General features: G+C 39.1%; 1 protein-coding gene across 2 annotated transcripts; it reads left to right on the forward strand.

The window, feature by feature from the left end:
* Positions 1049-11889, forward strand: KRT222 (keratin 222). 2 transcript variants are annotated; one of them, XM_021067019.1, is made up of 6 exons: positions 1049-1581; positions 5203-5331; positions 6305-6525; positions 8780-8856; positions 9034-9169; positions 9573-11889. In XM_021067019.1, exons 2-6 carry the CDS (start codon positions 5227-5229, stop codon positions 9799-9801), a joined length of 768 nt encoding a protein of 255 aa, XP_020922678.1. In that variant the 5' UTR covers positions 1049-1581; positions 5203-5226; the 3' UTR covers positions 9802-11889. The 2 variants fall into 2 exon arrangements, with proteins under 2 accessions (XP_020922678.1, XP_020922677.1); XM_021067018.1 differs by having other exon boundaries at positions 1051-1499.

Raw genomic sequence — 15923 nt, forward strand, 5'->3', positions numbered from 1 at the left:
GCTTTTTAAAGTTAGAAGAGGAGTTCGCGTTGTGGCGCAGTGGTTAACAAATCCGACTAGGAACCATGAGGTTGCGGGTTCGGTCCCTGCCCTTGCTCAGTGGGTTAACGATCCGGCGTTGCCGTGAGCTGTGGTGTAGGTTGCAGACGCGGCTCAGATCCTGTGTTGCTGCGCCTCTGGCGTAGGCCGGTGGCTACAGCTCCAACTGGACCCCTAGCCTGGGAACCTCCATATGCTTCGGGAGCGGCCCAAGAAATGGCAAAAAGACAAAAATAAATAAATAAATAAATAAATAAAGTTAGAAGAGCTGCACAAGTGTTATATTTACAAGTAGGAGTTGTCCTTAACTATTGCTTCCTCATGAAGGAGTAACCCCACTGTACATCTTACCTCGATGAATACGCCCTGCATAGGGACCATATGGTTATATTTCCTCAACCTTGTTAAAATGTTAATTGTCAGGTCTCACAGTATATTAGCATTCCAGCCATAGATTCATCTGTAATACACCTTCGAGAATTCACCTCAATACATCAAACCCTGCCATCAGGCGGGCAGCCCACCATGAGCCACGCAGCTAGTATTTAAGAAAAACACACTCAGTCAGTCCTGGGGCGAATGACAACTGTCAGCTGAATCTGATGGTAGCTTTTCCCAATGATGGTCAGGTTTACAAACTATTCCAATGCCCTCCCACAGCATTTCTGTTGAATTCCTCCAAATCATGAGGAAAATCATAAAAGTTTAGGGATCGCATTTGGGGTCCAGATTTATTTCCATGCACTATCTTGGGAAAACAAAATACAGTTTTCTTTACGTCATGCCCCATTTCCTTTCCACAAGCTAAATTAACTTCTTCCCCCAAAATGTGCTCTTTTTTTTTTTTTTTTTTTTTTTTTTTTTACCATGCCTCTGGCATGCAGAAGTTCTTGGGCCAGGGATCGATCCCACACTACAGTAGTTACCACAGCCACAGCAGTGACAACACCAGATCTTTGGCCTGCTGTGCCACAAGGGAACTCCTCAACTTTTCAAAAAATGTTATGGAAGTATAGTTGATCTATAATGTTGTATTAGTTTCAAGCGTACAGCAAAGAAAATGTGCTCAATTTTATAGAGAACCAATCCAGGAATACTGAGAATGTTTTTATTTCTTTGTTCCTTTATGGAGTCTGATAATTCTACTAGACCAACAACAATAGGAGAAAGGGATTACCAAATACTTGCATAATTGATCAGAAACCCAGGGTTTCCAATGGCTTCTGAGGAAAAAAAAAAGGAGCTCTGCATCTTTAAGGCTCCTCGGAGCTCTGTTTGCTCGCGATGCAGACAGAGCAGGCTCTGCCGCAGAGACTCATCCTATCAATAAGGTTCAGTTAGCCAAGGTGGAGGATGGGAAAAGAATGGAGCTGTCCCAGCTACTCAATGAGATCAGGGCAAACTATGAAAAGCTCCTCACCAGAAATCAGATAGAGACCGTGCTTTCAACAAGGATCCAGGTAATGATTTCATACAGACAGGCATCTTCCAGGATAAGGAGACAATCCATGTCTATCCAATTCCTGTCCCGGCCTCTCTGAGGTACAGTATTTCCTTTTCAATGCAGCATATACTGGGGAAGGAATTTAGGTTTTACTGCGATGTGACTGGGACTACAGGGGGCAAGGCTGTGATTATACTGTTGGGTGACCATTAAATGAAGGTTGATTGATGCCTTTGATTTTGCATAAAGCAGGACGTTACTGTCATGAACAAAACCTGGGATCAACATACAATAAAATGGTGCACTCTAACCTCTTTTAGACATCCGACAGGAAGGAAGCATTTCAGATACCCTTCGAAGGTATTACGGAGTTATTTATAGAGATCATTTAAATGCCATCGTTAAAAGAACAAGCTTTAGAGTAAGATTGATTAGCTTGCACACTTTGCAAGATAAAACCAAGCAAAATATTTCTAAAAGGTTTCTGTCGTGTTTTTAATGAGTTCGATTTTATACCACCAGATTGTTATAAACAGAAATCAACTGAATTTGTGATCATAGCATTCAAAAACAATGATATAAATTAGGACAATCAAAATTACCCAAATTGATAAAGACTCCCCACTTATAGATTTTTGCTTTTTGTACTAAAAGATGAGAACTGTTTATTTCTAATACTAAGCATGCAAATGTAAGTATTTATTTTAAAGAGAGCCAAGTTAAATAAGGGCTAAATTCTAATTTCATAGACTTACTTTGTTTTAAAGTGATAATCACCTTTAGTGATTAATTAAAGTCTCCTCGTTAAACAAATGTACAAATATTTTAAAAAGAAAAATTCAGAAATTCAGGGGTTTGTTTGTTTGTTTAGCTATCATATCTGAGTTCAAGATCTATTCTAAGCACCCAAATACAGCAAAGAATTTACTTAAGAAAAATTCCGAAAGGGAAAAAATATTGCTGGGAAATCACAGGACATTATTGCATTAGCAATTCATATTTAGTAACATAAGTTTAGCCTCTGGGTAACATTTTCAGTTTTCATAAAGAATGATTGGCATCCTAGATTAAGCAAATTCACTGGGATATTTGATTTAAGTGTTGGAATAGTTCACCCACCTTTTCAAAGTTATACCAGATAACTGTAAACCAAATAAACATTTTAGTTTGCAATAATAGCAATATATAAGTCCCTTAGTTTACAAGTCACAATGCTGAAATGAATAAAGTGAAAAAAATAAGACTACAGTAAATTTTGCTTAGTCTTCCTAACATAAAACTATGTTAGAGTTTTGTTTTTTTTTTTCTTTTCAAAGAATTCTAAAAAGTCAAGTGGAATAAATTCAAGAAATCTTGATTAGTTATTACCAAAGAAATGTAGGCTATTTTAGTTATTTACTGCTGTATGACAAACCACTCCAGAATGTGGTGGATTAAAACAATTATATCCTCTTTCTTGATGCTGCGGGTCGACTGAGTTCAGTGGGGGTGATTCTTCTGCTGCACATGACATTGGCTATGCCGGCAGATATCTTGGGGCACAGCTAGGTGGGCACATCCAACATGGCTCACTCTTGTGTCTGCTGCCTTGGCAGGGCATTTCTGGAGGGTTGGCTCAGCTGAGACAACTGGGTCTGTTTCTCTCCATCTGGCTGCCCCTCAGGATCTCTCCCCAGGGTATCCACACTTCTTAATGTTGGCCCAGGGCTCCCAAAGGCACAGAAATGGAAGCTGTCGGGGCTTCCTAAGGCTTTGGCCTACAACTGGCACTTTGTCTGTATTCTACTGGCTAAAGCGAGGCATGGGTCATCCGGATTCAGTGTGGAAGAGGACCAAACAAGGACATGAATTTAGGAGGTGTGATTCACCAGGAGCCGTCTTTGGAATCTAGCTACCACCCAACCTAGCTGCCAGTTCCTCACTCAAAATCCAAAGACCAGGAGCTACCAGCATTTTTATGCCCTCCCATTTCCTAAATTCTTGCCATCCTCTTTTGTAGTTGCTCTGATATGTGTGGCTGCTTGGTTTTGCAACTTAACCCTAAGAATAAGTGATACGATACAATAAACCAAAAGAAATGAATGAATTCTGTTCTCTAATACCTTGCGCTAAACTTTATTCGGACTTCTTTTGGGCTGCACCTGTGGCATGTGGAAGTTCCCAGGCCAGGCACCAAGCCCAAGCTACAGCAATAATCACCGCCACAACAGTGACAATGCCAGATCCTTAACCACTAGGCCACCAGGGAACTCCTATGAAGCCTTTCACTTAATCCAACATTTCCATTTTTAAAAAACCTATTATACCATAAAATTAAAAATTTGGGGGTCACAGCTGCAGCATGCGGAAGTTCTTGGGCCAGGGATCAAACCCCAGTACAGCAGCAACACCAGCTGCTGCAGTGACAATGCTAGATCCATAACCTGCTGATCCGCATGATAACTCCTAAATTTTTTACATTTTTTTCTTTTGTCTTTTTAGGGCCGCACCCGTGGCATATGGAAGTTCCCAGGCTAGGGGTCTAATCAGAGCTACTGCTGCTGGCCTACACCACAGCCAAAGAAATGCCAAATTCAAGCCCCAAGCCTGTGACCTACAACCACAGCTCACAGCAACACCAGATTCTTAACCCACTGATTGGGGCAAAGGGATCAAACCTGAGTCCTCATAGATACTACTTGGGTTCGTTACCACTGAGCCACAATGAGAACTCCAAATTTTTTACATTTTAAGATGCATTTTTATATAAACATTTAAAAGTTCTTATTTTTGCTTCAAATTATTATAATCAGTAGTTTCCTTGCGGCTTAGAGGGTTAAGGATCCAGCGTTGCCACTGCTGTAGTTCTGGTTATTGCTGTGGCGTGGTTCAATCCCTGGCCCAGGAACTTCTGCCTGCTGTGGGTATAGCCAAAAAAAAAACAAAAAAAAAACTACAATCAATTCCATATATTGCTCCGACTACTCCTGGGGCCAAGTGTTGAGAATTCTGTCAAAAGATACTTCCCTTTAATTCCAGCATCAGCATGAGAACACTTAAAGCTGAATACAAAATAATCCCCTTATCTAATAGAATGTTTACAAAACAATCTTTAAGAAAGTCATTTCTGCCACTACCCTAGATACCCAAAATTAACATGCCTCCTTAAAAGATCATTTTGAAGAAGGTACATCAACAGTGGGTTCTCTTAGGTCTGTTTTAGAACTGCTAATCCCTATATCTTATTTCTCTAAATTATTTATAAAATACTTTCTAGCATTATTTACTCCCTGTCCACATACCCAGTCTCAGAAATGTTCAGTTTAGGATATATAGCTGTTTATCTGTTTTTATAAAGCAGCCTACAAGAAAATATGTAACTATATTTCTTTCTTCCCTGATAATGCAATAAATAATGGAAAGAATCCGAGATCTCAAACTTAGGTCCTACAAACTTACTTCTTAAAATCCCTCTTTCTGCACTTCATAGACCACGTGGGCAAGAAGGGACTTTTGAGGTTCGTTTTACATCTGAGAAAACTGAGGCTGACAGTACGACTGCCTTGCTCACATATTTAATTAATCAGTACCTGAGCACCAGAACAAACATCTGTAATATAACAACTTGAAGGAAAAAAAAATGACTTGATGTCTCTTTTTCTATAAGTGCTTTTAAGTGTCTCATTCTCAAAAGAGTACTCTTTTTGTTGCTGTTATTGTTGTTGTTGGCTTCCTTCTAGCTAGAAGAAGATCTAAGCAAAAAAATGGACAAAGATGAAGAGGCTTTAAAGGCGGCTCAGGCAGAGCTCAAGGAAGCCCGGCGCCAGTGGCACCACCTGCAAGTGGAAATTGAATCTCTCCATGCTGTGGTGAGAATGACCTCAAAAGCACCTGGCCCACTGAGTCCCGAGGTGTTCCCTGATTAAGAGAGGGAAAGGAATAATGTCCATCACTGGACAGTCAGAAACTGAAAATCAGGCCACAGAATTCTATCTGTGGACCTAGTTCAACTAATCCCCTGCTTCTGTCATGGCGATGGCGATTATCAGTTCCCTCAAGGCTTAGTCCACACCTATAAACATGAACTATCCCTTGCTTATCACCTGGGTGCGTTTGCTAATTGTTGGAGTGGGAGGATAGAGCCTTGGCCATAATGACCCCAAAGTCAAAACAGTATGATTATGACCCAAAACTCTGTGATTATGACCCAAAGTCATAACAGTGGAGAGTCCTTTCTCCACACCACTGAGACTGCTAATAGAAAAATATTTAAACCCTCTCCTAAAATGCCTTTTATAAGCAGTCTGCCCTGGCTGTGATATTCCATATTCTGTATTTTCAATATTTAAAAAATCAAATAGGAGTTCTGGCTGTGGCAAAACAGGACTGGCGGCATCTCTGGAGCCCTGGGATGCAGGTTCAGTCCCCAGCGGGGCACAGTGGGTTCAGGATCCATCGCTGCCACAGCTCAGCACAGGCTGCAATTGCAGCTCAGATATGATCTCTAGCCTGGGAACTCCAGAGACCTCCGGGTGAACAACAACAACAAAATCAAATAAATCAGCGTGGTAATAAACTAATCGCTGTAGATTGGGGGGGATAAAAATTATCACAGGATTCCTTTGAAACAGTAAGCTCTCTAGCCACAGACAGAAAAATATAACTTTTAACAATTTGGGTCATACATAAAGCTATCAGGAAACACCTCTTGCATAAGTGATGTACAATTATTGCAACCTTTTTAAGAAAGAAGGGAACTCAGTAGAATGGAGACATTGCATATCAGGCTTCAGAAACACATTTTGTTTCCCTGATTTACTGATGAAAATCTGTGTAAAACAGGAAAGGGGCCTTGAAAACTCCCTCCATGCCAGCGAACAACATTACCAGATGCAGCTTCAAGACCTAGAGGCAGTGATTGAAGGACTAGAAAAAGAGCTACAGGAAGTAAGGCGTGGCATCGAAAAGCAGCTTCAAGAGCATGAGATGCTTCTCAACACGAAGATGCGGCTAGAACAAGAAATCGCAACTTATCGCCGCCTCTTAGAAAAGGAAGAAATCAGGTACCTCGTTCCATGTAGTTAATAACTAGAAATACAGAGCCACCTGTGTCACTGCTATAGTCAGAGAAATTAAATCTAAAAAAGAAAAAAAAAAAATCATCGGAGTTCCCTGGTGGCTCAGTGGGTTAAGGATCCAGCATTGTCACTGCTGTGATGTGGGTTCAATCCTTGGCCTGGGAACTTCCGCATGCACCAGCTCTGCCAAAAATAAATAAACAACAAAAGATTTAAAACCTCATCATTACCTCCACGGTGCACACTCACTGGGTTCCTGCCACAAAATAGGATTAGAAGGCACTGCAAAAAATATGTGGAAGAACTATTTCCAGCCTCCCCAAATTACCAACAGACTAGCCAAAGTCAGGAACATTAGCTACAACAAAGAGCACAGCAAGCCTAGAACGAAATGTAAATAATTCTCCACCGCTACTAAAATGGCCTTCCTTAACTTCCTCATTTTCCTTGCCATTCACCTCTTTTCAAATTAGTCAGTACCTTTTGTGAGCCGCCCAAAAGAAAGTTTTGAAAAATTCTCATATTACCATATTTCCCCTCCCACAAGGGCCCACTCCCAGTACACATCAAACACTAAAATAAAAACAATAGCAATTATTACTATTAAGTTTATTATTATCATTATTATAGGACAACCATGGAAAGCAATACTGTTCAGTGTACATGATTTGAAAGTCTTCCAATTCCCATTGTGGCTCAGCAGTAACAAACCTGACTAGCATCCGTGAGGATATGGGTTCGATCCCTGGCCTTGCTTAGTGGGCTGGGGATCTGGCATTGCCATGAGCTGTGGCATAGGTTGCCAACATGGCTCAGATCCGGTGTTCCCGTGGCTGTGGTGTAGGCCGGTAGCTGCAGCTCTGACTCGACCCATAGCCTGGGAACTTCAATATGCCGAGGGTGCAGCCCTAAAAAAGAAAAGAAAAGAAAGACTTCCAGATACTCTAGTAACAAAAGATGTCAAAAGAGGAATTCTTATTAATTCACACAATTTCATAATCTGCAATCACTTATAAGGTCCTATAGCTCTAAGCACAGTACGACCAACAATTTTCCATGTTCCCATAAAAGGAAATTTTTATTTCTGTCTGCTTCAGAATTCTGAGTCTGCTACAAAACCAAATGAAAGTACTTTCACCTATAATAAGTCTTAACATTTACTAAATTTTTGAAAAACATGAATTAAATCTATACCACTTACTAGCTGAGTGATGCTGGTAAGTCACAAGTTATTGAACTTCTCTGTCTCAGTTTTCTCATCTATAAAATGGGAATAATACTGCCTACTTCATAGAATTGCTGTGAGGAATAAATGAATTAATGTTTGCAAAGTGCTTAAAACAATGTGATGTAAGTATCCATAGAGCTACATACACATAATTTACTTATTATTAAATAAAATGGTTGTGAATTTTAATTAATGCTTAATCATTCAAGATGTTGATAAAGTGGTCTTTAATATTCCTTTAATAAAATTTAAAATTTTTTCTTATGCTATATTTGAGATACACAGGAAAGTATCAAGAAAAATATAATGAACTCTCATGTTCATACATTCACAGTGTTGTCAAAGTCTCCCCCAATTCCTCCCCCTGCCCCCTAAACCACATCCCCACTGATCTCATCCTCCTCCCTCAGTCTAACCTCGTTCCCAAAAGTTAAGGCTTATTGGAGTTCCTGTTTGTGGTGCAGCAGAAACGAATCCGACTAGGAACCATGAGGTTGTGGGTTCGATACCTGGCCTCGATCAGTGGGTTAAGGATCTGGCGTTGCCATGAGCTGTGATGTAGGCTATAGACGCGGCTCAGATCTGGCGTTGCTGTGCCTGTGTCGAAGGCCAGCAGCTGTAGCTCTGATTCGACCCCTAGCCTGGGAATCTCCATATGCCGCAGGTGCGGCCCTAAAAAGACCAAAAAAAAAAAAAAAAAAAAAGTTGAGTCTTATTAGTCTCATTAGTTTCATAATGTACCCCTAAGCAAAATATGAAATTGTTTTGCATATTATTTTAACCTTTATAAAATTAGCTACAATCTGTCTTTTTTTACCCCACTCAAGTGTTATACTTGGGAGATTGTTCCATACAGATACAGTTACCCTTAGTTCATTTATTTTCACTGCTAAGTAGTATTTCCTTGGTATGACTATACTACAGTTTATCCATTCTCTTATTGGGGAGCATTTGTTTCAATTACATGCTAATACAATGTTGCTCTTATAATATAATTCTTTCCAATTTCAGATATTATGGTTGTATCCAAGGTGGGAAAAAAGAACAAAAACCTACCACAAGTAGAGTTGGGTTTGTGTTACCTTCAGGTGAGTTTCTGATATAAATAAACTAACTTGAAAAGTGAAGTACCATATTTGGGGATTATAAATAACCACTCTAAAGTAGCAAAAACAAGCAATATTTGAGTAAAGTTTGATATATAAATTAGCTGTGATTAATTCCTCAACACTGTAATTTAATATTCATAAATAATATTTTCACAGCCATTATAAATGAAATATCTTTTTCAACAAAAGTCCCACAAAAGTATGAGAATGAAAAAGTAGAAACAGTGACCAAACAGGCAATATTAAATGGAAGTATCGTGAAAGAAAGCACTGAAGCTCACGGCACTATTCAGTAAGTAAAATAATTTTAACAAAGAAATAATAATGAACATATGCAAAAAAGTTAACTTCAGCTGAGAAAACTCAGTAATCTTTGAATGTTTCCAAAAATAATTTTATATATTTGTGATTTTTAATATGACATGAATAAATACATATCAACAAAAACTCAATCCTTAATTCATCATTTTTCCAAAAATACAACCGAAACATGAGAATCCTATAGAATCCATCAGAACTTATATTCATGTGATTTTTAAAGAATATAATTATAAATGCTACATTGTAAATTATAAATTATAATTTAAAATTTAAATTATAAAGTTCTCTATTTCTCTGTCATGTCTAATACATATTACACATTTTTTACTGTAGCCATACTTCTTCATATAGAAAGGTTTATTTTATCATTTCAGGACAGAGAGAGTGGATGAAGTTATTAAAGAATGGGAAGGTTCCTTCTTTAAAGATAACCCTCGATTAAGGAAAAAGTCTGTTTCTCTTCGCTTTGATCTTCATCTAGCCGCCACTGATGAAGGGTGTTTACAGACTAAGCAGGATAATCTACCAGATATAGAAGTCAGGCTTATCATGAGAAGATCATGCAGCATCCCCTCTATCAAACCTCCATCAGCAGCTAATTAATCCAAAGACAGTATTTGGCTTGATGTGAAAATGCCATTAGGATGGACCAAGGTGGGAGGCCACGCTGACCACCTTCTGTCCCAAAACGTAAGTGATAAAGTATGTTCTGACCAATGGGTGACTCTCTTTGGGAAAAAAAAAAAAAAAAAAAAAAAGATGGAGGTACAAAATTTCTCTGACCCTAGGTATAAGCTGTTGGGGGTGTTTTTGGACAGGGGGAGCTTAAAGTCGGAAATGTAAAACAGTTTCCATTTTATTTTTTAAAAATACAGTCTTTTTTTTCCCTAGAAATTTTTATCAGAGACTGGAGGCATTAAAATGGTTTGCTTAAGTCTTTTAAATTGTACTCGATGGCTGAACACTCAAAGAGAAAAGGAAGAGTCTGTTTACTTCTGATTATACCATGTAAGGAACCACACTACGTTATTCATCATTAGTCCATGACTGATTATATCTAAAAAGACTTTTCTACTTAAAAAGGAAAGCAATCATAAATGAATTTTTAAAGAGGACTCACTATTCCCTTGACCAAATGTTTTCCTCTGGGGACAATAATTTGCACCCATAGAAAAATAAGTGACTTTCCACTGAGATATTTTGAGCGAACTATAGAACATACCCCAGGGCTAAAGTGATGATTAAACTAATCATCACCTAATAGTTTTTTGTAATCATTACCTGATATCCAGAAGAGTTACTTTATTCAAAGAACTTTAAAGGTTGTGTCCTCCCCCACAGAAAATCAGAAGGCCAGCTGCAAAAACAAAACATGAAAGCTAGTTACTGCAATTACTAGATCAGAGTTATCCAAACTCTCACCATCCCAACTTTTCCATCTGTAAAGTTAAATGTGATTAATTTGTCTTTGATGCGAGCATTAGATAAAGACACTATATAAAATATTATAAATATTTCTTGCAGTCATTTATGTGAATTAAGATAACAGTATTGTTATCAAAGCTAACAGTATCTGCAGGATTTATGTTTTTAAATTGTTCAAACTGTAATAAATACGGATAGAAAATATATTTGTGAATAAGTCAAGTATTGTTGCAAAGTTTTTTAAACAAACTAATTTGTTTAATACAGGTATAAAGACATTAAATAATAAATTTCTGTTTTAAAACATTAGAGGAGTTCCCACCATGTCACAGTAGATTAAGAATCTGACTGCAATGACTCAGGTCACTGTGGAGGCACAGGTTCGATCCCCAGCTGGCACAGTGAGCTAAAGGATCCAGCACTGCTGTAGCTGCAGCCCAGGTTGCAGCTATGGCTTGGATTCGGTCCTTGGCCCCGGAACTTCCATAAGCTGCAGGTGCAGCCATTAAAAAAGAAAAAGTTAGAAATTTATAAGTTATCAATTTTTTTCTAAGCAGAAAAAACATTGAGTACAAAGCAGTATAACTTTTCCAAGCTAAAGTATCATCTAAGGGCTACAGCTGTTAGTATACTAATACAGCCTTTGCAAACTCTCTTCTTTATTTCAACCAAAAAATAATAATAATGAAAAGAAAAAAGAATATTTTAACCAGAATACAATTATGTTAAATAATCTTTAACATAATACAGGGAATAACACTTAAATTTTCTTTCAATTACTTCATATTTCTTTCAGCCTGGCTTATGCTCTTTGTGAAAGGGATGATTTTGTTTTGTCAAGGATACAACAGCATGTTAAGTGCTTATTCTTGCATAAGCATCTGACCTAAAATACACCCTGTACATAAAAGTGTTTTCATTGAGTATTAGTTAAATGCTGCCAGCTTTACTAAAGCTTTGAAAATGCAATCATATATGCTATTGTACTAAAGTTACTGTACTAAGCAACAGTATCATAATAAAGGAATATATCTAGTGAAATCTACATGCAGTGTTAAAAACTTAGAACTGGGCATCATGAATGTAACTGCTTGTTATAGTAATTCCACTATGCAGCTACTGTGCGTATAACGTGTACATTTTAAAATACAGTACCTGAATTTATAACAAACTTTGATTTGATTTGCTTTGGGGCATTTTAAACTGGGATATGAATTTACCAAAGTAAATGATACCACTATAATAAAAAAATTGAAATATGAACTATAAACCTGCGTTGTATTTGAGTTTGAGATATTGTACTGAATTTAACTGTTCCAATATTGTTAGCTGGTTTGGAGAATGAAGAAAACTGCAGCCATGGTGGAGAGAGCACAATTTTCATATGTTTTTTAACAACAGAAAAATTAAGAATGGCATATTCTAATAAATGACATATTCCAATTAAAATAAAAATAACCCCATAAACCTGGGGAAAGTATCATAGCAGCAGCCACCATTTACTGAGTGCTCACTCTGCTTCTGGCCTTATACTCGGCATCTTCACCCACACTGTCTAATCCTTACAAAAATCCTACGAGATGAACAATATTATCCTCATTTTATGGATGAATAGAAATTAACATTCTTCAATCTCTGTACAATGGTTCAAAGATATGCTTCTATAACAAAATATAACAGTAAATATTAATTCCAGCTACCAACACTTGTAGAATCCCAGCCCTGGAGCTGTTGCTAATGACACCTGTAACCACAGAGGAATCACAAATTCCCTGGGTCTCCATTTTCACACCTGAAAACAAAGTGGAAGAGGGTGCCTGGTCACAATTCCTACTCTGCCTACCTCACAGAACTGTTTGAAATAATACACATGTGGGAGATCCCACTGCCACTCAGTGGGTTAAGAACCTGACATTGTATTCGTGAGGAAGCAAGTTCGATCCCTGGCCTCACTCAGTGGGTTAATTATCTGGCACTGCCGTAAGCTGCAGCATAGGTCGCAGGTACAGCTTGGATTCAGCAGTGCCATGGCTGTGGCCTAGGCCTGCAGCTGCAGCTCCAATTCAGCCCCTAGCCTGGGAACGTCCATATGCCACCGGTGCAGCTGTAAAAAAAAAAAGTACTACTACTGCTATAATGTGAAACTATTTGGCAAAACACAACCCAGTACTATTTGGATGAAAACTGTCACTGGGAGAGAAGAATTTGTGAGGACAGTGATAGCTGACAGTAATTAATACTTCAAAACACAAGAGGTAAAGAGAATTTTTTAAATTCTTCAATTACTGCCAGAAGAACTGTTCATTTCCAATGAGTTACTCAATTTGAACTGTTCTACCATGACAGTTTAAAACACAAAATGTTCTCCAAAGTCAAAAAGAAAAATGCTTAAAATAATCTGAAATTTTCAAATGGAATGGTGTTCTGGGGCAGGGGCCAGAAATAAACTTTAAATAATATGCATACACACATTACTCAAATTAGCAACACATGAAATGAAAATTCGTGCATAGGGTAGAATTTGGTTCTGTGTTTATAATTTAGGGCCATCATGTACACACAGATTGCCAATATTCATGAGCACACTACAAACAAACATTTTGACATAAGGCATATGTGCAAATCAGTACGAGTCTTTTCCAGTTTCCCTCACCCACTTAGACCCAAGACAAGGGTTGGAAAACTTTTAAAAACCTACATAGCAATTATTTTAGGTTTTTCAGGCCATACACTCCCTGTAGCAACTATACACCTCTGCCCTTGCAGCTGAAAACAGCTGTTACACAAATAATAGGCAAATAAGTGAGCATGGCTGTGTCGTAATAAGACTATAAAAACAGGAGGCAGCCCGGATCTGGCCAGCACCTGCAGTTTGCTGAGACCTGCCCTAAACCCTCAAATAAGGGGGTTATTTATGGTTATCTTTGGATGACAGACCACTCCCTAGATTCTCCAGGACCACCCTGTTTTCAAATACTTCCTCTGTTTTCACTCCACATGTCAAAGTTCATGTCCCAAATCCCCAGGTGTTTTGATGGCAATGCAGAAAGCTGTAAAAGCAAACCATACTTGGGAGTTCCCGTTGTGGCAAAGTGGAAAGGAATCCAACTAGTATCCAAGAGGATGCAGATTCACTCCCTGGCCTGGTTCAGTGGGTCGGGGATCTGGTGTTGCCATGAGCTGTGGTGTAGGTTGCAGACGAGGCTCAGATCCCCCATTGCTGTGGCTGTGGTGTAGGCCGGCAGCTGCAGCTGCAATTCAACCCTGAGCCTGAGAACTTCCACATGCCCCCAGAGCGGCCCTAAAAAAAAAAAAAAAAAGCAAGCTATACTTTGTCAAAGTCTAGAAAAGATCATTAATCACTCAGTCCTGGAAATGGCTTTCAATATTTCATAACTGTTTCTAGTGACAGCAACTGAAACAGCCATCACTTCTTTCACAGAAATGGCTGAGGAAACTAGCTTATTTCACAGTTTTTCCTATAGCCAGACTTTTATAAGCGAATTGGCTCAGACAGAATTCTGTCCTCCCTTTCCCTATTTTAAGGGGGAAAAAAATCCATTTTAAAAAGAGAAGAACAAGGAGTTCCCATTGTGGCACAGCAGGTTAAGTGTCTGGTGTTGCTGCAGCTGAGGCATAGGTCACTGCTGCAACTCAGATTCGATCCCTGATCTGGGAACTTCCATTTGCCACGGTGCGGCTGAAAAAGAAAAAAGAGACAGAGTGAGAGAAGGACAAGAGCACTTACTTGTATCAGCTCACTGGAGATGACATGAAAGTAGAACAAACCAAACACCAAACAGCTGAACAGCAGCACTAAATGAACTACAGGTAAATTGCATGGCTCAGTGTTTGGTTCAAAATCTTTTCTGAGGAGTTCCAGTTGTGGCTCAGTGGAAACAAATCTGACTACATGAGGACACAGGTTCCATCTCTGGCCTCGCTCAGTGGGTTAAGGATCTGGCATTGCTGTGAGCTGTGGTGTAGGTTGCAGACGTGGCTCGGATCCTTGGGCCAACGGCTACAGCTCCGATTTGACCCCTAGCCTGGGAACCTCCATATGCCTCAGGTGTGGCCCTAAAAAAAAAAAAAAAAAAAGACCAAAAAAACCGCCAAAAAACAAAATCTTTTTTGAGTCACAGACCTCTCTGTTCAACTTGAAACCCTCTGTTTTGGAAAGAAAAAAAGAAGAAAAATCCCCTAAAAATTTTGTACAATTCTAAAGGATTTTAAAGGAATAAACCTCCTAGAGCCAATTCACGGACTACTAGGAGTCCAAGGACTATGGGTTTTTCCTTGTTGTCTCCCATGCTCTCCTCTTCTTCCTTCCCAGACATGGTTCTCTTTTGCCCCCAAATGTCTCCCTCCCAGCTTCTCCCCATAGCACTATGGAAAGAAATCAAAGACATTTGGGTTTCAGTCCCAGCTTAATCACTTAGTAGCTCTGGCTTCCCTGGTTGGAAAGAAGACGACCCTTAAGGAAGTTTGAACAGCATCAGAGAGGAAAGCAGGCCAAGTTTCTGGATTTTGCTGCCAGAAAGAAAATTAAACTACTTGGTCCTAAGACTATCTCTGGGGTTTACCATTAGGCACCTGCAAGGGCTCTCAACTTTACAGTTACATGCAGCGTAAACAGTCATATTAATGATGCACCCCATATTTTCCAGGAATAATCACCATTCCAAAAGTCTGTCCTGTGGTCCCCATAAATATCCCTGTACACACAAGGTCCTATGTCCCCATGTTTGCCTGGGGGGAAAAAAACAGCAACTCAGTGTAAGTAGAGTCCATCCTGCTGGATATTTCACTGTTTGTTTTTTGTTTGTTTGTTTTAGGGCCACACTGGCAGCATATGGAAATTCCCAGGCACGGGGCCAAATCAGAGGTATAGCTGCCAGCCACAGCAACATGGGATCCAAGCCACGTCTGCAACCTATACCACACCAGATCCTTAACCCACTGAATGAGGCCAGGGATCGAACCCACATCCTCATGGATACTAGCTGGGTTCATTTCCACTGAGTCACAATGGGAACTCTGATATTTCACTCTTTGGTCTTAATTTCTAGGGCTTTCTCTGTAATAGTTTGTCTATATACTTCCTTTCTTAATTTTGCAAATCTTTGGAGAAAGACGAAAGAGAAGAAAATGAGATAGCCACTCAAGTATCTCCCCACAAATGTTGAGCATCTAGGTGTCAAAAGTCCCCACTCTCAAGGAGCTTTCATTCTGATGGGAAGAAAAAGACAACAAAATAAACACATAATGGCTATGTTGGGTGGTGATAACCACTGTAGAAA

Source organism: Sus scrofa, chromosome 12 (genome assembly GCF_000003025.6).
Source record: "Sus scrofa isolate TJ Tabasco breed Duroc chromosome 12, Sscrofa11.1, whole genome shotgun sequence".
NCBI lineage: Eukaryota > Metazoa > Chordata > Mammalia > Artiodactyla > Suidae > Sus > Sus scrofa.

What these genes read in the sequence shown, in the direction of transcription:
- KRT222 (XM_021067018.1), top strand. Translation starts at nt 1,404, where the DNA reads ATGGAGCTGTCCCAGCTACTCAATGAGATCAGGGCAAACTATGAAAAG. An exon ending in TGCTTTCAACAAGGATCCAG is followed by an intron (nt 1,500 to 5,202) that starts GTAATGATTTCA and finishes GCTTCCTTCTAG; the next exon opens with CTAGAAGAAGATCTAAGCAA. An exon ending in TGGGTTTGTGTTACCTTCAG is followed by an intron (nt 8,857 to 9,033) that starts GTGAGTTTCTGA and finishes ATATTTTCACAG; the next exon opens with CCATTATAAATGAAATATCT.